This window comes from Leuciscus leuciscus, assembly GCF_965113295.1.
Source record: "Leuciscus leuciscus genome assembly, chromosome: 6".
NCBI classification, from domain to species: domain Eukaryota; kingdom Metazoa; phylum Chordata; class Actinopteri; order Cypriniformes; family Leuciscidae; genus Leuciscus; species Leuciscus leuciscus.
Genome location: NC_138730.1, coordinates 249,447 through 273,510, shown reverse-complemented (window position 1 = coordinate 273,510; position 24,064 = coordinate 249,447). Strand labels below are relative to the sequence as shown.

The 24,064-nt window shown below is 38.7% G+C and overlaps 3 protein-coding genes across 3 annotated transcripts in view; 2 read left to right on the top strand and 1 right to left on the bottom strand.

Moving 5' to 3' along the window:
- LOC309501926 (cadherin-2) overlaps window positions 1-17,664 on the top strand; it is a 112,054-nt gene extending 94,390 nt beyond the window's left edge. Inside the window, exon 16 of the mRNA XM_082174217.1 lies at window positions 16,953-17,664. Within this exon, the coding sequence (XP_082030343.1) occupies window positions 16,953-17,159 (207 nt within the window). The 3' untranslated portion in view covers window positions 17,160-17,664. The remainder of the gene's footprint in view (window positions 1-16,952) is intronic.
- On the bottom strand, window positions 3,570-12,740 carry LOC309501892 (piggyBac transposable element-derived protein 4-like; the record flags this gene model as incomplete). Its single annotated transcript, XM_082174153.1, has 3 exons — window positions 3,570-5,442; window positions 5,668-5,760; window positions 12,712-12,740. 3 exons carry the CDS (start codon window positions 12,738-12,740, stop codon window positions 3,837-3,839), a joined length of 1,728 nt encoding a protein of 575 aa, XP_082030279.1. The 3' UTR covers window positions 3,570-3,836.
- A 2,762-nt stretch (window positions 17,665-20,426) lies between the features above and the next one.
- On the top strand, window positions 20,427-23,439 carry LOC309500701 (RLA class II histocompatibility antigen, DP alpha-1 chain-like). Its single transcript, XM_082172394.1, has 4 exons — window positions 20,427-20,578; window positions 21,810-22,055; window positions 22,337-22,618; window positions 22,809-23,439. Exons 1-4 carry the CDS (start codon window positions 20,521-20,523, stop codon window positions 22,988-22,990), a joined length of 768 nt encoding a protein of 255 aa, XP_082028520.1. The 5' UTR covers window positions 20,427-20,520; the 3' UTR covers window positions 22,991-23,439.
- The last annotated feature ends 625 nt before the right edge of the window (window positions 23,440-24,064 follow it).

Here is a 24,064-nt window from a genome sequence, read left to right as displayed (position 1 = left end):
CATCCAGTGTAGTATCACTGACTATAATGGACGTTCTGTTGTCTTTGTCCAGTCTAGACACAGTGTTATGAAATAGCAGAGCTCGACCGCATGTTCTCAGTGTTCCTCGACCTCAAGCTGAACCTGACATATTCCTGTGCCATGAACAACAAGGTTCATCAGACTCAGTGAAATCTTGGTTGTAGATGGTTGGAAATTGAAATCCATGGCTTAGTGTGGATGTCAAAACCAAAATGGCATATTACTTAACAATTAGTTAATAGTCATGTGCCTCAACAAGTAAAGTCATAACATAATGATACATTTGCAAATCATTAGCTAATGATTAATTAAAGCGGACAACTGGAAGTTGAAGTACATGACTTCAACCCATTGTGGTAATTTACGCATTAATTTAGTTAATAAAATATGTTATTAAGGAATTAATACATTATGACACATTTAATTAATAACAATTCATATATTACTTAATCTATTAATCATTTAGAATCTTTATTAGTTACTGATGCAGTAATCATTAAATAATGGTTTAGTTCTTCATGAGTCATACACTAACACATGATTATCTGTGCATTAGTTAAACATGAATTAATGGATATTAGTGCACCTGTATTGTAAAGTGTTACCGAACACACAGTTGAAAACTACAGATTGTGTGGTACAGCAGGTGTGTTGTTGCTAGTACTGACATATTGTGATAAACTCAGGGCCGTTTCTGACTTCAGGTGCCCTAGGTAAGATCGTTTATCCTCAAGGGTGATGGGAACTGTGGTGGGCAGTGAGGGGGTTTGGGTGTAACGCTCATTGGCACCCGCTTTCACTGGTGCAGAAAACAACCCTGTGCCACCTTATGTGTAAAACAAGGATTTAATGGTGGAGGGTGTATTTCACTGAAGAGTGTGAGTGTTTGAGATAATATTTGTATGACTGAGGCAGGTGTGGATATTACAGTCATGAGTTCTGCCACAACTAAAAACCTGTCATAACTCTGCAAGTGTTTGATCAAAGGACAACATTTTATATGTATCTACTTTAGGGAAAATACAATACATTTTTACCAGATAATAAATTGCACCTTGAATGACTGATCATTATGAAATGTAGAGGATACATACTACATGAGATTGTGTGCCCCTTTTAGTTAGAAGCTGAAATTGTTTTTGCTAATAAGTCTGGAAACATGAGAGCTACATTAAAAATGATGTCCTCTGAATCCTTTAGTACCCCCAAAACACTTGTTAACCCTCTGGGGTCTGAGGGGTTTTTGGGGTCATTGAGATGTTCTGACATGCCCTGACATTTGTGTTTTTTTCAGTTGCTTATAAACATATTAATGGCAAAGGTATAATTACACTCTATTTAGCACAAACAGGGCTACCATAATATGTGAGTAACATGCATGTACATGTTTGTATTTTTGAGAGAATAATGTTTATGCATGGTTATTGAAAGTTTCTGAAATAAGGCCACAAAACACATACTAAATATGTGTCAATAAGACTTTTGACTAATGGATGTCGTTGCCCAGAGTTTTTTCTTCAAAATGATGTGAAAATCATCCTGCCCTTATCATTCACATAACACAATACATTGATTTAAATCTTGTAAAACACTTTTTGTTTGTAAAGGCAATATGCGCAAGGGGCGTCAACCATTCAACACCATCATACATATTTAGTGATTCACACCTGAGGAGACAATGGGGCCCGCATACTTAATGAGCCATTCATTCAGGTGTGTCACCTATAGCCACAAGAAAGAATGCAAGAGCAATATATATATATATATATATATTAGGGGTGTAACGATACGCGTATTCGTATCGAACCGTTCGGTACAAGGCTTTCGGTTCGGTTTTCGGTACGCATTACGTACCGAACGGTTCGTTGGACCATTTTTTTCTGCCGACCAAAATTTCGTTATTTCAAATGAAGGCGCGTCGCGGGTGGCAAGCGCGCTCATAGAGGCTGGCGCGACCACAACATCAACTGGCAAATGCAATGTAAGGAACGAAACTGAGCTACTCTTATTGTGTTTGTGTGGACCGTTTATCAGTTTTGACCTGTGAAGCGGGACTCGCGAGCCCTATGCGCGAGCCTGATCAAGCAACACCACACAGCGCTAAGAGATCCAGGCCAGTAAAGAAAGCATTTGAATTTCAAAAAATCAGGAATAGTGGGCTATAATGCTTTCAAGTAACATTACGTCGGTTTTATTTTGACATTATGAATACAACCTCTTAGTTACAACGCGGACTGTTGAGCAGACGCGTCTCAAGCCTATTAGTGATCCAATGCTGGATACTCTTAAAGGTTACGTCCGTGGATCACGGCTGAACGCGTCTTCTCCACACTCACTTACAAACAAACTTTTTTTTTTGCCTATCGTGCGTCTACTCTACACCCCTACCACTAAAAAACCTAAAAAAACCTCATAGTTACAACGCGGACTGTTGAGCAGACGCGTCTCAAGCCTATTAGTGATCCAACGCTGCATGTACTCTTAAAGGTTACGTCCGTGGATCACGGCTGAACGCGTCTTCTCCACACTCACTTACAAACAAACTTATAATATAAATTAGTATTAATATTGATAGCATCACTGGTAGCTTCGTTGCTAACTCACTGTCCATCTGTTAAAATGGCGAATATATCAGATGTAAGTAGTCTACCGTTTGGTGCAGGTGAGGACACATTTGAGCTGCACGCACTGGAGTCTGAGCTGGAAGCTGTTGAGAAACAGATCCACAACCTTTTATTGAGACAGGCCGAGCTGAGAGACCGGTGTTTGGCTCTTGAAACATCACGCGCCGATGCACACAAATCAGTGTTTAACGTTACTAACCCGCTGACTCCGACCGCGTCTACTCCGTGCGTTCCTCAGCATCGGTCGCGATCAGCCATGGTCTCGTTCACTCCGGCTCCAACACGCCACCACGAAGCCTGGGTGGTTCCGCAGCGGAAGACGCGAGTCAGGTTTAGACCAAGACTTTCTCCGACCCTCCCGGTTTTCGAGTTATCCACACAAAACCGCTTCTCCCCTCTACGCGAAACAGAACGCGATGCTGTGATCATCGGCGATTCCATCGTTCGGCACGTACATGCTACGTTAGGTAAAAGTAAGGTGCAAAGTCACTGCTTTCCTGGTGCTCGTGTTTCTGAAATCGCTGCTCGCGTTCCTGAGATCCTGAACGGTGACGAGCGCGTCGGAACTGTGGTCCTGCACGCGGGAGTGAACGACATCAGGCTGCGCCAGACGGAGATTCTGAATAAAGACTTCAGGAATCTAATCGATACGGTACGCAGCACATCGCCTGAAACAACGATCATTGTGTCAGGACCGCTTCCCACGTACCGACTAGGGCATGAAAAGTTCAGCAGATTATTTGCGCTAAATGAATGGTTAATGTCATGGTGCAATGAGCAGAAACTGCTCTTTGTAAATAATTGGAATCTGTTTTGGGAGCGTCCAAGGCTTTTCCGTGCTGATGGCTTACACCCAAGCAGATTCGGAGCGGATCTTCTGTCAGATAACATCTCCAAAATGTTAAATACCCTTTGACTAGTAACCAAAAGTCCAAATCATAGTCTCTGCTGCACCAATTCAACTGATATAAATACTAGTGTAGAACATTGCATAGAAACCGTGTCTATTCCTCGTTTAGTGAGATCAAATAATAAATCTAATGCAGGATCTAGGAAAAATCTAATTGTTATTAAAACAGAAAATGTTGCTATTAGTAAACAAAAACTATTTCTAAAGCTAGGTCTTCTAAACATTAGATCACTCACACCTAAGGCAGTTATTGTAAATGAAATAGTCACATCTGAACACAGTCACACATCTTTATGCCACTCTTGAAAACAGTTCCTGTTCAGTTGAAGACATAAGTGAACATTGCATGCCTGGCATTTCCATGGTGTTAATTGCTTTTTACCACGCACTGCTTTGCAATGCACACATGAGCGGCGACCAACTGTGGCAACATTCCTGTCATCTGAAGTCAGCTCAGCTCCTGGAACCGGTACATGGTCATTATCGGTCTGTTTTGGTGCCGTTTTCTGTGACACACCACAGAGCTCTGTGATAAGTTGCTCCATAAACTCTTTATGGGACAAGTTACCATGTAGCTCTTTGTGCACAATGAAAGAGTTGGTGGAAGCAATGTCCAAGAAGTGTAGAAAAATCTTTCTGTACCACTTCATGGTTTTGTGCTGTGTTGTGTAATACTGTATCAGCTGATCAGACAGGTCAACACCCCCCATGTGTTTGTTGTGTTCAGTCACAGGTGCAGGACATGGAAATGTCTTTGTCCTCCATGTATCTTGCGTTTTCACCCTCCTCTGCGCAGTGTCTCCTGTATAAGCAGGATGGATGGTAGAACAGACAGATACCTCTCGTGTGTCCATCCACTTCACAAATACAAGAGGACCATCGCGAATCCACCTGATGGATCCCCTGGCAGATTTTTTAGAGAGTGAATTAGCTGCATTCCGAGGGCAATCCTTCCTGTTGTCCCTGTAAGTCCCACATGCACCAAACTTCATTGCAAACAAGTCTTTTAGGAGCTTTGGACTTGTATAAAAATTGTCCATGTACACATGGTACCCAGAACCTAAAAATGTGTGGTCTAAAAGAGATGTTACAGCATCATATGACAGTCCATGGCCTGTGGGAAAGTTGTTCTTTCCTGTGTACACAGAAAAGTCCACAGTGTATCCATTCGATGAGTCTGCAAGAACAAACAACTTGAAACCCCATCTGGTTGGCTTGGCTTTCATGTACTGCGTCATACCTGTGTGTGCTTTGCATGCCACCATTCTTTCATCCACAGCTAAGTTTCTTTTAGGATGATAGATGGATTTACAAGCCTGACGGATCGTGTCCATGAGAGGTTTGACCCTGCAAAGACGGTCATGTTCAGGTGTGCCCCTCTTTCTGTCATTATCCATATCTGCATCTGGGTGACTCATGTGCACATTCCATGAAATGATGCGGTATCTGTCCCGGGACATAACTGTAGCTGGAAAGGGTACGGAGAAAACACTGCTTTGCCGCCAGTAGTCGCTGATGGAGCTGACCTTCACCATGGCCATGTAGAACAGCAGCCCAATGTAGCGGTACATCTCACTGATGCTGACATCTGTCCATTTATATTTGCTGCCCTTTGCAGTTGCCTTGGCAGCCTGGGCATTGGTGTTGTGGCACAGAGTTGAGACAGCAATTTCTGAAAAAAATTGTTTGAACAGACTCATGGGCGAATGTGAGTAAACAGGGCTCAGTTGTGGTCCAGTGTCCCGTGCAGGACGGAATCGCACAGTCTGTGGAACCATGTCAACATCAGTCTCTGTTTTCCATGCCAGAGTGGACTGCCTGTTGCTTGCCTGCTGGTTAGCCTTGGCTCTCTTCGGGACAGGTGCTTGGACATGTTCATTGTCACATCTGTAAAAAAAAACACACACAAAAAACAAACAAACACGTGAGCATGCTGATAACACAATCAAAGAAATTGTATTATCATTATCGATCACTAATGGCCATGGATAAAAAAAGACAACGTTTTTTTTGTCATTTCACACAAGAATAGGTAGGCTACTTTTATATTATGACGCTGTAAACACAATCAGGCTACATTTCATCTGTAAAATATTACGTCTATGCACTTACTCAGTATGATTCTCGATGGCACTGAGAACTGAACGACACCTGCGTGGCCCTCTGCGGGGTGCTGGAGAAGGAGAGCTTGATGCAGACACATTCCTAAAAAAACAACAACAAAGTAAAACTGTTAGCATACATTATTCAAAGTAAACTGATGAGCAATTGATGGTTATGGACACACAATGTTTTGTTGATAGGCCATAGGATGGAGAAATATCTATTTATGAGCCGTAGACCGCGTCACCGCGAGTATCTGTTGATGGGCTATATACACCGCATGCATTTAGTGATGCACGCAATGAACGGATCGTTCGCGAACGATACATCACTACATTTAAAAAATGTACACCTGTATTCACAAACATCTGTGCATAAGGCAGTATTGAAGCATGATAAAGACTGTCATAGGCTAACCAAAACCGAACATTTATATAAAAATTGTATGTATTTAGACAGTATCACATATTTTACCAGAGGCTGAAATATATTTGCACTAAATCACATTATATAAACTAAGCAGATATTCACAAACATGCTACATTACGCATAAGGCAGTATTGAAGCATGATAAACACTGTCATAGGCTAACCAAAACCGAACATTTATATAAAAATATGATGTATTTAGACAGTAGCCTATCACATATTTTACCAGAGGCTGAAATATATTTGCACTAAATCACATTACACCTAAGCAGATATTCACAAACATGCTACATTACGCATAAGGCAGTATTTTAGCATTTTAACCAGTGTCATAAGCTAATCAAAACTGAGTGAAATATATTTCATATACAAATATGTTTAAAGAGCAATATTACATTTAAAAAAGTTTACACTTGAGCGTATACACGAATGTTAGGGATATTGTAAGGCAATCGTTCCTGTAAGATGTCAAAAGCTAGCCAAAACTAGGCAAAATATAGTCTGAAAATTCATATGAGTTCTATATTATCAGAAAAAATAATTATATAACAGTAAACAACTTACTCAGAACATGTATCCTCGGCGGGATCAATTCGCTCTTGAAAATGCACCCGTTCATCGTCCGAATTGCAATCTTCCTATGAGGAAAAGGTGAATTCTTCCTCGCTGTCCAGAATCATCTGAAGGGCGTCTTTACCGGAGAAACGTGTCATCCTCGGAGCGCGATGAACTATCAGTGAATCGGATGAAGAGACTGTGTTTTTATGGCATTGATTGGGGGGCGTGTGCGATGCAAATAGATTACCTAAACTATTTACCATTTGAATAGCGCCGGGGGCGGGGCGGCCTCAGCTCATTAAAGAGATAATGAGGCAGAAAGAAAAACGGTACCTCTCCTTGCTTTCAAATGGATTACATAAGCTGAGAATATTTGTTTTTTATATAAATTACTTCGTTTAAAAGAAGAGATTTCAAGCTTCATAAAGACATATATCACGTGTCTGTGTGAGAAGTATTCGCGGAGTTATTGTTAATTTTCGGACGCGTTTCAGAATGGACTACACTGACAGAGAGAAGGCAGAACTCGCTTCGTGTTTATTTTTCTTTATTTGTCAAAAAGCAAAACACTTTGTTTTTATTGTGAGTATACACAAAAAGAATACACATTTAACAGAATCGATTGATGTATGGCACGTGTTTGTAATATCAAAGTCAACAGAGCAAAATTAATCTCTTTTGAACTGATAAAAAAAAAAGCGAGCTGGTATCGCCGGCGATACCGCCGACTTCAGGGGGTTAATCATACACTCGATTTAATTATATCACATGGAACCGATCCAACCGATATAGATATCATTCCACAAAGTGATGAAGTCACTGATCACTACATGGTAACTTGCATATTACGTACTGCTGTAATATGTCATGCGGCGTCGCGTTATCAACCAGGCAGAACAATCCTCCCATCCACCATAGATAATTTCTCAAATTGCTTATCTAATCTGTCTCAGCTGCTGCCTGAACCCAAACAAACAGATGAACTAGAAGAACTAACTAGCACTATGAGCACCATTCTCTCTAGAACATTGGATGTGGTTGCACCTATTAAATTAAAAAAGGTCAGAGAGAAAAATAAAGCACCATGGTATAACAATACTACGCATGTTTTAAAGAGAGAAACCCGTATTTTAGAGCGTAAATGGAAACAAACTAATTTAGAGGTCTTTAGAATCACGTGGAAAGACAGTATGTCACGTTATAAAAAGGCCCTAAAAGCGGCCAGGGCTGAGCACCTCCGCAAACTAATAGAAAACAACCAAAACAATCCAAGGTTTTTATTTAACACCGTGGCTAGACTAACAAATAAACAGACGTCACCCGAACAAAATATCCCGTTACAGTTCAGTAGTAATGATTTCATGAACTTCTTCACTGAGAAAATAGAAAGCATCAGAACCACAATTGTAAACGTTCAATCTTCAATCGCGCCTTATAATTCAGCTTCAATTATCACCCCGCAAGAACAATTACAGTGCTTTACAACTATAGAACAAAAAGAGTTAAATAAACTTATCACTTCATCTAAAACAACAACATGTTTATTAGATCCTATACCAACTAAACTACTGAAAGAAGTGTTACCTGTAGTGGAAGAGCCTCTCCTCAATATTATTAACTCGTCTTTATCTTTAGGTCATGTTCCAAGAACATTTAAACTGGCAGTTATAAAACCTCTCATTAAGAAACCACAATTAGATCATAATAATCTAGCAAATTATAGACCCATTTCAAATCTTCCATTTATGTCTAAAATATTAGAAAAAGTGGTGTCCGCTCAACTGGGCTCTTTCTTGCAACAAAATGATATCTATGAAAAGTTTCAGTCTGGATTCAGACCGCATCATAGCACTGAAACTGCGCTCGTTAAAATCACAAATGATTTACTTTTAGCTTCTGACCAAGGCTGTATCTCAATACTAGTTTTACTTGATCTTAGTGCTGCGTTCGATACTATAGATCACACAATACTCTTAGATCGACTACAAAATTATACTGGTGTTCAAGGACAAGCACTAAGCTGGTTCAAATCATACCTATCTGACCGCTACCATTTTGTCTATTTAAATGGAGAAAAATCGATCATAACTCCAGTAAACTATGGAGTGCCGCAGGGATCTGTATTAGGCCCTCTGTTATTTTCCATATATATGATGCCACTTGGAAATATTATAAGGAAACATGGAATTAGTTTCCATTGTTATGCTGATGACACTCAAATATATATTTCATCACGGCCGGATGAAAACGCAAAATTTTCCAAATTGACGGAGTGTGTTAAAGATATAAAAGATTGGATGACGCGTAATTTTCTTTTATTAAATCCAGACAAGACAGAGGTAATACTTATCGGTTCAAAAAACCGCCCACAAAACCTCGCACAATACAACTTTAACATCATAGGATGTCCTGTTACTTTATCCTCTACAGTAAAAGACCTGGGTGTTATACTCGATTGCAACCTGTCTTTTGAAAATCATATTTCATATGTTACAAAAACAGCCTTTTTCCACCTTAGAAACATTGCTAAGCTACGTAATATGCTATCAGTTTCTGATGCAGAAAAGTTAGTTCATGCATTCATGACCTCGAGACTGGATTACTGTAATGCTTTATTAGCTGGTTGTCCTGCATCCTCAATAAACAAGCTACAGTTAGTCCAAAATGCCGCCGCTAGAGTTCTTACGAGATCAAGAAAATATGATCATATAACACCGATTTTATCATCACTGCATTGGTTACCTATAAAGTTCCATATTAATTATAAGATATTGCTACTGACTTATAAAGCCCTTAACGGCTTAGCTCCAGTCTATTTAACGGATCTTCTATCACCCTATAATCCATCGCGCTCTTTAAGATCACTAAATTCAAGGCTTTTGGTCATACCTAGGATATCTAGAACCACTAAAGGAGGGAGAGCATTTTCACATTTGGCTCCAAAACTCTGGAATAGAGTGTGAATGTTGTATTATTTTAATTTAATACTGTGAAGCTGCTTTGATACAATCTGTATTGTGAAAAGCGCTATACAAATAAACTTGACTTGACTTGACTTGACTTGACAATTGCTGCCCTCAAATGTTAATCTGAACTAAAATAAACCTTTGTTTATAACTAGCCTACTACTACAATATTACATTTCATTTTGTCCAAGGAGCTGTTTTGTTTTATATGCTCATACGAAGAGTCAAGTATAGCTCCATTATTGCTCAGTTAAAAAAGCAACAAAAATAAAAAAATTAAAAAATCATACTTTATGATTATTTATGATTATTTCATTAAATTAAAAAAAAATTAAAAAAATTTAATTCAAGGAAATTTCTCTGGCATTTATTTATTTTTGCTGTATGGAAAACGTACCGAACCGTGACACAAGTGTATCGTATCGAACCGAACCATGAATTTTGTGAACCGTTACACCCCTAATATATATATATATATATATATATATATATATATATATATATATATATATATATATTCTACCAAATTGGTTCACAGTTGGAAGCATGTCAATTTTTTTTTTTTTTTTTTTTTCACAAATTGTGCTTGCAAATTGTATAATATCCAAGGAAAACATGTCTAGTAATTGTGCAGTTAATTCTCATACTCTATTTTCAGTTTGGGAATATGTATCCTCTCCCCAAATTTGTCAATAATAAAAAACAATAAAAATTATTTAAAGAAAAGGCTTATATTTACCTTTTAAAATTTGTTTACATCTACCTTGTAAATATATATTTTTTTATTAAAAAGGTTACAATTACAACAACAATTGAAGTGTAATCTTTCTTTGTAAAAACTAAAGTATACATTTTATCATACATATTTCAAAGTTAAGGATTCATTACTTCGAATATAGCCTACATTGACAAAACATACTATATTTAACATATTAGCAAAAATTGGCAAACAAAAGCTTATTTGAGGTGGCAGATATTTTACAGTAAAAATGTGTAATCTATCCAAAACTAATCAACGAAATGTTGTCTTTCATTTGTCTGTAACATAGGTCTTTCGTTTTTATTATAAGGAATATAAATGTTAATTTGCAGTTTAATACGTTGCTTATACAAATACATTTTATTTCAACATATTTCAGTCGATTTTTACTCAGTATAGCAAAATAGTTTGCTAAAAGCAGATAATTCATTCACACACAGAAACGCAATTCAAATTTAAACCGTCTTTTTGCGAGTTGTGGTAAACAGCGCATCTCTGCCGTTCATTCATTCACACAGAAACGCGATTTACTTGAGAATGAAAAAAAACTTACTACAGTATTCCATCCGTTGCTCCTCGAAATACCAGCACTTCTGAGGTACGTTTTCCATTATTATTATTCCTCACAGCGCTGCGAGACAGTGTAAACAACTACAATGATCTGAATAAACTTGATGTGTTTTCTCGAGCTGATATGTGGGCGTTCATAGATTGTATGGGATCGTCTCAGTCATTTGCGTTTGAATAGCGCGCGCTCTCCGTGGGCGGGGCAGATTAAAACGTAATGAGCTGAGATGAGAACGACTGACATCTCTCTCTTTTCATAAAGATTACATAGAGAATATTTTTTTAAAATAAAAATTACTTCATTTAAAAGAAGAGAATTCAAGCTTCATGCCTGTGTGTCTGTATGCCTGTTTGACTGAGTATTCGCTGAGTTATGGTTCATTTTCGGACGCGTTTCAGAATGGACTTCACTGACAGAGAGGAGGCAGAACTCGCATCATGTTTATTTTTCTTTATTTGGCGAAAAGCACAACACTTTGTTTTTATTGTGAGTATACACAAAAATAATACACATTTAACAGAATCGATTGATGTATGAAACTTGTTTGTAATATCAAAGTCAACAGAGCAAAATTAATCTCTTTTGAACTGATAAAAAAAAAAGCGAGCTGGTATCGCCGGCGATACCGCCGACCCCAGCGGGTTAATATCTGTATCTATCTATTTGTACACAAGATGTTTGTACACAATTTGAGTTGTTGTTTTTTTTAAACAACTTTTTCTAAATCATCCTAGGCAATTTTTCTGATTTGCACACCATCTTAAGATACTCCTGACGAATAGTTTGGCATATATGGGCTGATGCATTTTTAGGTAATTTTAAGTCAATTTTATTTGTATAGCACTTTGCACTATAAACATTGTTTCAAAAGCAGCTTTCTTAAAAATAGATATATTTAAATGTGTCCTAGCATCTCAGACCATAGGTAGGGAAACACTTCAGATGGATGCCCAGTCCATCACAGCCATTATGACTAATCGGCCTATATCTTGTTCGCGCAACATTCAAACTTCACAAAATGGATAGAATGCCAAATTGATTTGTTAAAAAATGACATAATGATTTTAGGAAGTCAATAGCTATGGAGTATGAGTTTTTAATTTAAGCAAGCTTTCTCATGGGAGCCCCTCTCACTAAGGCTGCATTTACATTTACAAGTGCAGAAAAAAAATACGAATATTCCCGTCAATGACGGTGGCAAATGACGTCAACTCAGATGGACACCAACCACAATCACATGACTCTTTTCATTGGCTCTTGACGAAGGCTCAACCCAGTGGTGTCATGTTGAAGTGTTATGTCTTTTGAGCTTTTGGGGCGTAGAAAAAGTACAAGGAAAATGCAGTTCGCATTGCACAAAAAATGCAAAATTCCATTGCAGATTGTGACGTTTTTACTGCCTTTTCAGCCTCAGTATGTCTACGTTGTTTCACCAAACGTATAGTGTAAATGCAGATATCAGATAAGAGTAACCTTTAAAAGAAGATGTCAGATGGTCATCAAAAAAAATCATATATAGTCAATAAATCGGAATTGGGCATTAAGGCCTGTATAAATGTGCCCTAAGTCACCTTTTCCAGCTCCAACCGCTTAATCAGCTGCTCTGCCACCAGTTACTGAGGTTCACACAGAAAACACAGCCAGAACACTCGAATCCTCAGATGTTTGCTATTTACCTGAAATTCTAAATTTGATCCTTAAATCCATTCGTCTTTCTCTGATCTCCAATTACTGGACAGCAACACTACAGTCCAGACACTGGTCCAAAAACACCTCAAATCAGTCTTGGCCAGATCAGGCATTCCAGCAAACCGTTACTCCAGCCATTCCTTCCTTTAGACTTCCTTTTCCTAATGTGGTTCTCCCTCACTCATCCGGCTCATCTCAGACTGGATGCCATGGTACAGAGATGGCCGAGTATATGTCTGTACGCATTTCCCCCGATCGCTCTGCTATCGGCAGTTCTGGAGAGGGTCCGCTGGGATGGAGTCTGTCTTCTGTTAGTAGCCGCATTCTGGCCAGCCCAAGTTTGGTTCTCAGACCTGGTGTCCCTCCTCGACGGCTCTCCTCTAGAGATTCCAATCAGGAGGGTCCTGCTGTCCCATACAGGGGGCACGATATTTCCCCTTCTTTCAAAGTTATGGAAACTGTGGGCTTGGCCCCTTAGTGGGTTCAGCTCATAGAATCTGGTCTTTCAACTGAGGTTGTGGAGACCATACACAATCCAGAGCTCCCTCCACAAGGAAATTGTATGCTTTGAAGTGGAGGTTTTTCTTTCATGGTGCAGAGAACGTCAGCTGGACCCGGTCAACTGCCCTGTTGGTTCAGTGTTAGAATTTCTGCAGTATGTTTCTCTGCAGGGTTATCTCCCTCCAGCTTAAATGTGTACATGGCAGCTATAGCTGCTTACCACACTTCTTTGGGTGGTGCATCATTGGTGAGAGACCCTCTAGTTACTCATTTTCTTGGTGGTACTCTGAGACTAAGACCTGCACTGTGCACGAGATTGCCGGCCTGTATTTGGCCATAATGTTGGAAGGCCTTACGGTTGGCTCCCTTATCGAAGAGGTTCCAGAAAAGTTCCTCACCCTAAAGACTATGTTCCTTCTTGTTATCTCGTCTCTCAAAAGAATTGCTGACTTGCAGGCCCTGTCGGTCTCTCCTTCGTGCTTAGAATTTTCACCCGGCAAAGTGAAAGCCTTTCTTCACCCTCGACCCGGTTATGTGTCCAAGGTCCCTACTAATATTTCAGGGCCCATAATGTTGCAGACCTTTTGTCCTCCTCCCTTTCATTCATCAGATCAGGGAAAACTTAATCTGCTCTGCCCAGTAAGCAGAGGAGGAGGAGGAGGAGGAGGAGGAGGAGGATGATGATCCAGCGCATACGAGAGGATTTTACCCCGCTCCCTGGCTAGGGCCAATATAGCCTGTGATGCTGACGAGATTCTCAGGCCTGTTGCAGGCCAAAGACAGGATGCTGGGGCAGAATATATATATATATATATATATATATATATATATATATATTGTATTATACTGTACAGTACATTAAGGAATAAAAAATGTGCAAATGTATACATCTATTGTGTTCATCATGTGAGAAGTTTATTGAGGGGGAGAACCTAGCAACATAGCTTATTACCTACTTTGTTTACGGTTTGTGTATCTGCAGCCTGCAGTGTCGGTTTCCCTTTTTGAATGATGAATATAGACCAATATCTCTGCAGAAATAGACAGATATCTCTTTTACCTAAAATTGGAAGTTTAGGGAATTTTGGGAGAATTTATGAATTTGTATTTAGAGTTTTGAGAAAACGAGCCATAATTTCAAGAAATATGTTTAAGCAATCGAGAAAAACTGTAATGCTCATGCGTCTTCCCCGCTGCCGTTGCAGATCAAATTATATTAAACTACTGTAGTATGTTAGCATAGTGTGGTGGTGTTCTTAAAATTGTATGCATTTAGCCCTTTGTGAAGTCTGTTTTTATATTCTTTAACACGCATTTTGTTTTTCCTTATTTTTTAAATACTATGCTTTTTAAATACTATGCCCAATTTGTTTGCACACATGAAGTAGCCCATCAGTAACCTAAATTGATTTTGATATATTTAATGTTTTGAAAGTGTATGAGTTTTGAGGTGTATTGATAGTGTATGAACAACCAAAAGTTTGGTAAGAAAAAAAAAAGAATTTTCTTGCAGATCACTACATATGTATCTGCACACACTAATCTTCCTGACTGATAAGTGCTGGCTATTTGACAATTCATAATAATGTCAGACCATAATAATGTCTATATATATATATATATATATATATATATATATATATATATATATATATATATATATATATATATATAAAAGACTAATGGCTAACAAGAACACCTGTGAATAATAGAACAATGAACCAATGAGAACATAACACACGAAACAAGGAGGCACATGATAGGATCACATGAGGGCAAGGGAATCACATGACAAACCAGGAAACAAGATGCTTGTTTGATAGTAATGGGAGGTTCCGCTCATTTTACTGACTCGGATCTTTGAATCTCATTAATTAAAATGAACTAAACTTTTTTTTCAAGTCATTTCGTTCATTTCAACAGAATATAATTAAAATGTTAATATAAACATGTTAAATGTTAATAGCCAAATTCCCCAAACATAAAATGTTGATCACATTTAGAATAAGAAAAAAATTGCAATGAAAGGACAATGCCAAATTATGAGGAACAGAAACGATTAATTCATTGCTTATCTGGGTCTTCAGGCTATACAGTCTGTTAGTTTACCTCACCTCCCGATATGAGTCGTTCGTTCATCCCGTGACATCCTCATAAACTGAGCTATGCAGTCTGTAGACCGGATACAGAATTGATTAGTTCACGTCTCGAGTCTTCTGTCTTTTGTATGTTTTTATTATATGTGACCCTGGATCACAAAATCCGTCACAAGTCGCAAATTATCGATTTTTCTTTTATGCCAAAAATCATTAGGATATGAAGGAAAGATCATGCTCCATGCAGATATTTAGTAAATTTCCTACCGTAAATGTATAAAACATTTGTTTTTGTGAGTGAATGCAGCACAATCACCAACATAAATGGACAACTTTAAAGGCAATTTTCTCAATGTTTCGTTTTTTTGCACCCTCATATTCCAGATTTTCAAATAGTTGTATCTCGGCCAAACCATACATCAATGGAAAGTTAATTTATTCAGCTTTCAGATGATGTATAAATCTCAATTTTAAAAATTGACCCATGTGACTGGTTTAGTGGTCCAGGGTCACGTATGTAGGTATCTTTGCTTTATCAAAGTGATTTTGACATCAAAGTTCAGCGAGAGCGATTAGAGAACAGACAGCTCTGTATGCTTTTGAAACGCTCTCATGGTAATTTAATGTCATAAACCGATCGGTCTGTGCAGCGCCGCTTCAACTGCCTAAGACCAAGTAATGAAACATGAAAGTGATAACAAAATCAACTGTGACACCATCAGTACTTTTTACATTAAAAATCAAGTACTTTAGTACATTTACTTGAGCAAAATAGAAAAGGAGTACTTAATACTTTTACTGAGGTAATATTTTAATAGAGTATCTGTACTGTTACTAGTACTTGATTTATGTACTTCATCCACCACTGACTTTAAGTATGCTTAAATGTATACTTTTATACACTAAAAACATTGAATCCCAAGTTGTATTGAAATAGTAAAATTACAAGTATAGTACTAGTACATTGATATTAAGGGGAATGTGCTTGTGGAGTACGAGGGCATGGAGGGAAGCCTGGCCTAAACTCTCCCGCCGCTGAGGGTAAGTTCCTGGCCTCTGTGAACTATTATGAGGATTTGGAAGAGGTTACTCCGTCCCTGCTGGTTCCACCCAGCTCCAAGTCTACTGCATCTCTCCTGTTCCACCCAGCCTCCCTCTCCCACCTCCTATACCAAAGCAAGCCAGTCCTCCGGCCCTCCCTCCTCTGCTTCCCTTCAGTTCCTCGGCTCCTCCTCTGTTTACTCCACTCTGGTGCATGGATCAACCTCCAGCTCTGCCTTGGTAAATGGATCCCTCGGGTCTGCCTTGGAGCGCCGAGCCCGTCACTCCACCTTAGCCCGTCCACCTTGGCTCATCTCTCCTTCAGACAGGCGTTCTTATGGCTCCACCTCAGTCCCACTGGATGTACCTCAGTTCTCTGGCACCCTGGCTCCACCTCGGCCGCTCGTCACCACGGGTCCGCCTTGGTCTCCAGGACCAATAGTGTCGCCCGGTCTCTGTGTTTCCTCAGCTCCACTAGGGTCTTCAACTCTCCTGGCTGGAACCCTGACCCCACCCTGGCTCCTCCCTCCACCGGTTCTGCCATGGGCCTTCATCCTGGCAGTATTCTGAGCTGTAATCTGCATCATCTCCTCCCTGGCTCCTCCATGGTGTTTTGGTTTAATTTGTCAAGATCACATTTGCCTGTGTTGTTAAAGTTAACTGGTACTGTGTACATTGTCTTTGCAGGGTCTAAGGGCTGCTGATAAAGATCCAACTGCTCCGCCGTACGACTCCCTGTTAGTGTTCGACTACGAGGGTAACGGCTCTACTGCAGGATCACTCAGCTCCATCATCTCCTCTAGCAGTGATGGAGACCAGGATTACGATTACCTCAAAGACTGGGGTCCACGCTTCACAAAACTAGCTGACATGTATGGTGGCACAGATGAGTGAAAGACAAGAAGAGAGGAACACCTCAGCTTTTTTCCTCATTTCAGATGACAGCTGCAGAAATGCGTTTTAAAGGATCAATGCAAGCAAACACAGCATCCCAAGGCAAAATGTTAATAATTAACTCAAGGCTTAAAGTAATAGTTATGCATAACTGTGGAATACTTTCAGAGTATGATACTCGTTACACTTGAACTTTACAGTATAGAAGCACAGGGATTTAATGTGCCTTTTTGTACATTTGTTTGGGATCTGAATGATTTATGTTCAAGGCTTTAATTATACTGACTTAAGGAGTGATTTTGAGATTTAAGAATGTGTTTATCTATGATACAAATAATCATGCTTTTCTTTTTTGCTTACAAACTGTTTTTCAAAAGGATTATTTAACTTTATTTTTTTCACATATTGCAAGACACTATACAGTTCACAGGATTCTTAGGCTATTTGTTCAACACGAATTTATCAATGCACATAGTTTGAAATAAAAAAAATGTCATAACTGAAACGTTTGTAACTTTCCTACATTAATTGTGGTTACATTGCATGTACACAAGTTTGTGCTTCACAGTAAAGAAAAAGTCTTTTATTAATTAAAGAGCAGAATTCATTTCTAAATTACTTCTAAATAGTTAAATTCAGCTCAACGAGAGTTCATGTCAGATTGGATTTTTCAACATTTTACATGGAAATTTGTTTTGCAACGGATGATTGTTCACAGGAATTTATTAAAGAGAATAAAGGAAACCACACAGGGAAGCTGGCAGTTGAATGACTTAACTCGGGTACAACAGTCTTTCTGTATTGAAGGATAGACCGGGACTGATGAAGATGAAGATGAAGATGCGTGAACAGGAGTCAGGTAAGTCTTGCACTGGTGTGAGAGACGAGACCGAGATAGGAAGCAGGAAAGAAAACAAAATGCAAAGTAAATAATAAGATAAACATACAATGCCTTAGAAAAATAATAAGATTTTCATAGAAAATTTTACATTTTTCATTGTAAACTTTTGTATTCACATAAGTAGACTGGCGATCAATTCAGGCCAGAGCACAAATCTTACACTACACTTTTGAGTAAAGGAGTCATTAGATTAGATTAGATTAGATTCAACTTTATTGTCATTACACAAGTACAGGTACAAGGCAACGAAATGCAGTTTAGGTCTAACCAGAAGTGCAATAGCAGCAAGTGCAGGATATACAGTGGTTCCATAAGTGCAGAACATGGATATGTACTGAATAAATATAGAGTTGAATACTATTATAAACAAAAATTTACAGATAGATTTGTCCTATGAATATAATATACAGATAACTATTACTGTGAAAAGAATTTACAGCTAGATATGTACTGAATATAATATACAGATGACTGTTACTATAAACAGAATTTTACAGATAGATATGTACTATGAATATATATACAGATGGCTGTTACTATAAACAGAATGTGAGCATAATATACAGATGGCTATTACTATAAACAGAATTTTACAAATAGATATATGTACAAGTTAGGCTAAAATGAGCAGTATAACAATGGATTTAAAGTAGTGCAAATAAAGTTTGGACAGAAGCTATCCGAGTGAAAGTGCAGTGGAAGTAATTGCATATTACAGTTAAAGTACGGTATTGCAAATGTATTATGTAAACAGTCGGTACTGTAAATAAACAGTCGGCAGTGCAAATTGAGCATATTCCAGTCAAGGTAGTAGTGCAAGATGCATATGTAAACAGTTGTTACTATAATAACAGTCAGCAGTGCAAATGAACATTATAGTATTGCAAATAACAAAATGGAGGCAGGTGTGAGGAGGGAGAGGAGAGTCAATCAGTATAGAGGGGAGTGGGATCAATGAGGGTTAGAGTTTAATAAAGAGACAGCTCTGGGGAAAAAACTGTTCTTTAGTCTGCTGGTCCTGGTCCGGAGGCACCTGAAACGCCTGCCAGAGGGCAGGAGAGAAAACAGTCTGTGGGCTGGGTGAGAGGAGTCCTTAAGGATGCTGCGAGCTCGATGCAGACAGCGTTTCCTCTGGATGTGCTCGATGGCAGGTAGTGGAGTCCCAGTGATGCGCTGGGCGGTTTTCACCACCCGCTGCAGTGCCTTGCGCTCTGCAACAGAACAGCTCCCATACCACACTGTAGCACAGTTGGTCAGGATGCTTTCTATTGCACAGCGATAGAAGTTCACCAGGATAGTGGAGGAAAGCTGATTCTTCCTCAGTGTCCTCAGGAAGAAAAGGCGCTGGTGAGCCTTCTTGACCAGGCTGGAGGTGTTGGTTGTCCAGGTCATGTCCGCCGAGATGTGGGTCCCCAGGAACTTGAAACTGGAGACACGCTCAACAGCCATTCCATTGATGTGGATGGTGTCGTGTGTGCCTCTTGACACTTTCCTGAAGTCCACGATGAGCTCCTTCGTTTTGGTGGTGTTGAGGAGCTGGTTATTTTCAGTGCACCATGTGGCCAGGTGCTTGATCTCCTCCCTATAGGCAGTCTCATCGTTGTTGCTGATGAGACCAATCACCGTAGTGTCGTCCGCAAACTTGACGATGGAATTAGATCCGTACACAGGCTTGCAGTCGGAGGTGAAGAGGGAGTAGAGAAACGGGCTTAGCACACAGCCCTGTGGTACACCAGTGTTGAGTGTGATGGACGTGGAGCAGTTGGAGCCTGATCGAACATTCTGGGGTCTGTTGGTCAAAAAGTCCAAAATCCAGTTGCACATGGAGGTGTTGATGCCCAGGTCTCCAAGTTTGGCTATTAACTTAGTTGGGATGACAGTGTTGAATGCTGAGCTGAAGTCAACAAACAGCATGCGTGCATAAGTGTTCTTATTGTCCAGATGTGTGAGCACAGAGTGCAGTGCCATGGAAACTGCATCCTCTGTGCTCCTATTGCTACGGTAGGCAAACTGGTGTGGGTCCAATGTGGATGGAAGAGAGTCTTTTAGGTGTGCCAGGACCAGCCGCTCAAAGCACTTCATTACGATGGGTGTGAGTGCTACAGGGCGGTAGTCGTTAAGGCACTTCGGGCTGGAGTGTTTTGGCACTGGCACAATGGAAGTGCATTTAAAGCATGTTGGTACAGCTGCTTGGGCAAGAGACAGGTTGAAAATGTCTGTAAAAACCCCAGCGAGCTGCTCCGCACATGCCCTGAGTACGCGTCCAGGGATGTTGTCTGGTCCAGCAGACATGTGACTGTGGCCTGACGGCTGGAACAGGAAAGTGTTCCCCGCCTAGATACAGCAGTGTCACAGTGAGAGCCTGCTTCTGATTGGAGGACACTGAAACTAAGTCCACAAGAGGGGTTATTTCCTCCTCTTTCAGCTCATTTGAAGTTTGGTCCACTGTCATCTACAAACATGGAGCTGCATCTGGCCATTCTTACCCTCACTCTGTTTCTCTCAACTGATGCTCAATGTAAGTCATACTTTCTATATTAGATTTTAAATGTGAAAAGCCTGCACAAGGAAGTACACTAATTACTTAAGATATATATATACTGTATATATATAAATAAGGTTGGTAACACTTTATAATAACTGCATGCTATTAATCATTAGTTACTAAACAGTAATTCATCATTTTTAAAGCATTAATAGACATTAATAAGCAGTTTATAAATGCAGCTATAAATGTTTTATTCTTGACTTATAAGCATATCTATAATGTGTTTAATAATTGTATTTTCATACTTTATTAAGCATATCTATAATGTGTTTAATAATTGTATTTTCATACTTTATTAATCATCAATTTATAATTTCTAAATGAAGTATAGCATTATTTACCATTATTTACAAACTAGGTGTTGTCAGTGATTAATAAGATCACTTAGAAAGTGTAAGTAAATGTAGTAGATTCAGGTAGTTATAAAGCATTTAGTAGTGGTCAGTTCACTATGTGTGTGAGCTCATCTAAAGTGAGGACTAGTTATGCTTTGTAAATCATTTATAAAGGAGATTTAAAGGCTCATTAATCTTCTAAACAGAAAAAAGAAACAAACACACACAGCGATACAGAACATAAAAATATTTAACAGCCTTTAAATCTCCTTTATAAATGCTTTACAAAGCATAACTAGTGCTCACTTTAGATGAGCTCGCACACAGTGAACTGACCACTACTAAATGCTTTATAACTCCTGAATTAACCCTGAATTACAGTAGAAATACATGGTAATAAAGCATTTATCAACACACTAAGTAACTATTACTATATGTCTGAATAATAATATGTATTTAAACAGTTTATTAATCATTTACTTACACTTTCTAAGTGATCTTAAGAACCACTGACAACTCTTAAATAACTGGTTTGTAAATAATGCTATACTTCATTTAGAAATGATAAATTGATCATTAATAAAGTATGAAAATACAATTATTAAACACATCATAGATATGCGTATAAATCAAGAACAAAGCATTTATAACTGTATTTATAAACTGCTTATTAATGTCTATTAATGCTTTATAAATGACAAATGAACTGTTTACTAATGCTTAACTAGTGATTAATAGTGTGCAGTTATTATAAAGTGTTACCATAAGGTTTTGTTAAAATCGTTAAATCTGATATGCAGTTTATCCATACATTTTCTGGATATTTTTAATTTATCTTTTTTCTTTTGATGTTTCTTCCATTTCAGTTATACACAACTATTTCAACATTGATGGATGTTCTGATACAGAAAAAGAAAGTATGGTTGGATCTGATGGAGAGGAGATGTGGCATGCTGACTTTAATCTAAAGATGGGAGTGAATACATTACCTGATTTTGCAGATCCTATGAGCTTTCCAGGATATTATGAAATGAGCGTTGCAGCGCAAGAAGTATGCAAACAAAACTTAGCTGTATGCATTAAAGCTTGCAACAACCCACCAGAGGAACTGGGTACGATGTGAATTTGCACTGTAAAGCATGACTACAGTTTTGTATGAGTTTTAAAGTTTTACTGTAATACATTTCTTAACATTCACATTAATTTGTTTGGAAACAGAAATGAAATGAGCTCCATATTCTGCATTCAGTGTCATCAAGATTTTGGTTAAGCTTGAGTTTTGGCTCACAATTATATTTGATATGTATGAGATTAGTTTTCCTATGAAAGAACTTTCTTTGAGTGAGGTCAGATTTACTCCTGCAAAGTTTAACACAGTTCTCTGTGTTCACAGACCCCCCCGAGACCTCCATCTACCCAAAGAATGATGTTGAGCTGGGTGTAGAGAACACCCTCATCTGTCACGTGACTGGGTTCTTTCCTCCGCCTGTCGATGTCTCATGGACTAAGAACAATGTCATCGTGACAGAAGGCGTGAGTCTGAGCCAGTACCGGCCAAGGAGCGATGGAACCTTCCACATGTTCTCCTCTCTGAAGATCATTCCTGAAGAGAGAGACATTTACAGCTGTACGGTGAACCACAGAGCCCTCCAGGGACCACAGACGAAAATATGGGGTAAGAACATCAAATCAAGCTACTATAATTTATGTTGTTTTCTGTATGTATGATGTGTGTATAAAACAACTTACTCTGCGGGACAAATGAAATACCAAGAGCAGAATGGATTGTACTATGAAACCTTCTGTTGTGAATGCATCTGCTCGACAGCTGTTTTAACCTTCACACACCGTGCGATGATTGACAGGTGTCGGAGGGGTGTCTGCTGTCCCACCCAGTGTGGGTCCAGTGCTGTTCTGTGGAGTGGGAATGACTCTGGCCCTGCTGGGACTGGCTACTGGAATCTGTTACTGTATTAAAGGAGCTGCAACTGACAATACAGATCTGGCAAAAAAAGAAAAACTATTAATGCAATGGACCTACAAATAAAGACCATTTCTTGAGGATTTGAGTACAGTGCATTTGTGTGTCGTTTTAGATGACGGACAGCACTGCTGGTGTTGAAGATCGAGAGATTCATAAACCTAATGATCTGGTTGAACCTTGAAAGCACTTGAAGTCACCCCATACAATCTTTGCTTGCAATGTAGCTCTATTGAGTCTTTGTTTTTACATTACATTTGCAGTTCATCAAAAGTAATCTAGACAAATCATAATCTTGATATTGAGTGACTTAATGATTCAAATAAGACACTTTTGCTACCTTCATGTTAAATGTAGTAGCATTTTTTCATGGATGAAAATGTTGCATTTTTTTGTACTTAAAATGAAGCCATTAAAAATAAAAAAGTTGACACTATTGTTAAAATATTATAGAACATAAAATTCTAAATTTGTTATAATTTGTGTCATACATTCCAAATAAAGATTGAAATGTCTTTGGCAGTTTTATTGAAATAGGTGTGCATTGCTTTGTATCTGGACATGTAGTGTAGTAGGGTTAGGGTTAGGGTTAGGGTTAGGGTACAGTGCTGGTAGTGGGCGGTACACTTCTATAGTTTAATCTGTAGCGAACCCTCACTTTTTCTCACGTGCCTGCGCTTCTCACATGTTGAGGTGATAGATTTCAACCAAGTAGGATATTTTACAGTGATGTGTCATTCAAGTTTCTTTTAAAATAGACATGTTAAATGACTTTTGTGCATCTTGTGTAGACATTTATAAAAAGGTTTTGTTAGAGAAACATGATGGCCATTAAAAAGATGACATACTAAACCTGTCAAACCTGCCATTAGCTGATGTGGCTGTAGTAATCGAATGATGATGTGGCTGTAGTAATCGAATGATGAAGGACTATAAACTAACACATTATTTAACAATGACCAGCCACTGGGGTTTCGTGAATATTTTTATTTAAACATAAGTTTTATTTATAACTAGGACACCATATTTAACAGATTATGATGCGCAATAGTCATTCATGACACAAAGGACAAACAAAATGCATAAATCTTGTTTATTGGTAATAAATACTGATACATATACATTTAACTTTTTTTATGA

What these genes read in the sequence shown, in the direction of transcription:
- LOC309500701 (XM_082172394.1), top strand. Translation starts at nt 20,521, where the DNA reads ATGGAGCTGCATCTGGCCATTCTTACCCTCACTCTGTTTCTCTCAACT. An exon ending in TCTCTCAACTGATGCTCAAT is followed by an intron (nt 20,579 to 21,809) that starts GTAAGTCATACT and finishes CTTCCATTTCAG; the next exon opens with TTATACACAACTATTTCAAC. An exon ending in ACCACAGACGAAAATATGGG is followed by an intron (nt 22,619 to 22,808) that starts GTAAGAACATCA and finishes GATGATTGACAG; the next exon opens with GTGTCGGAGGGGTGTCTGCT.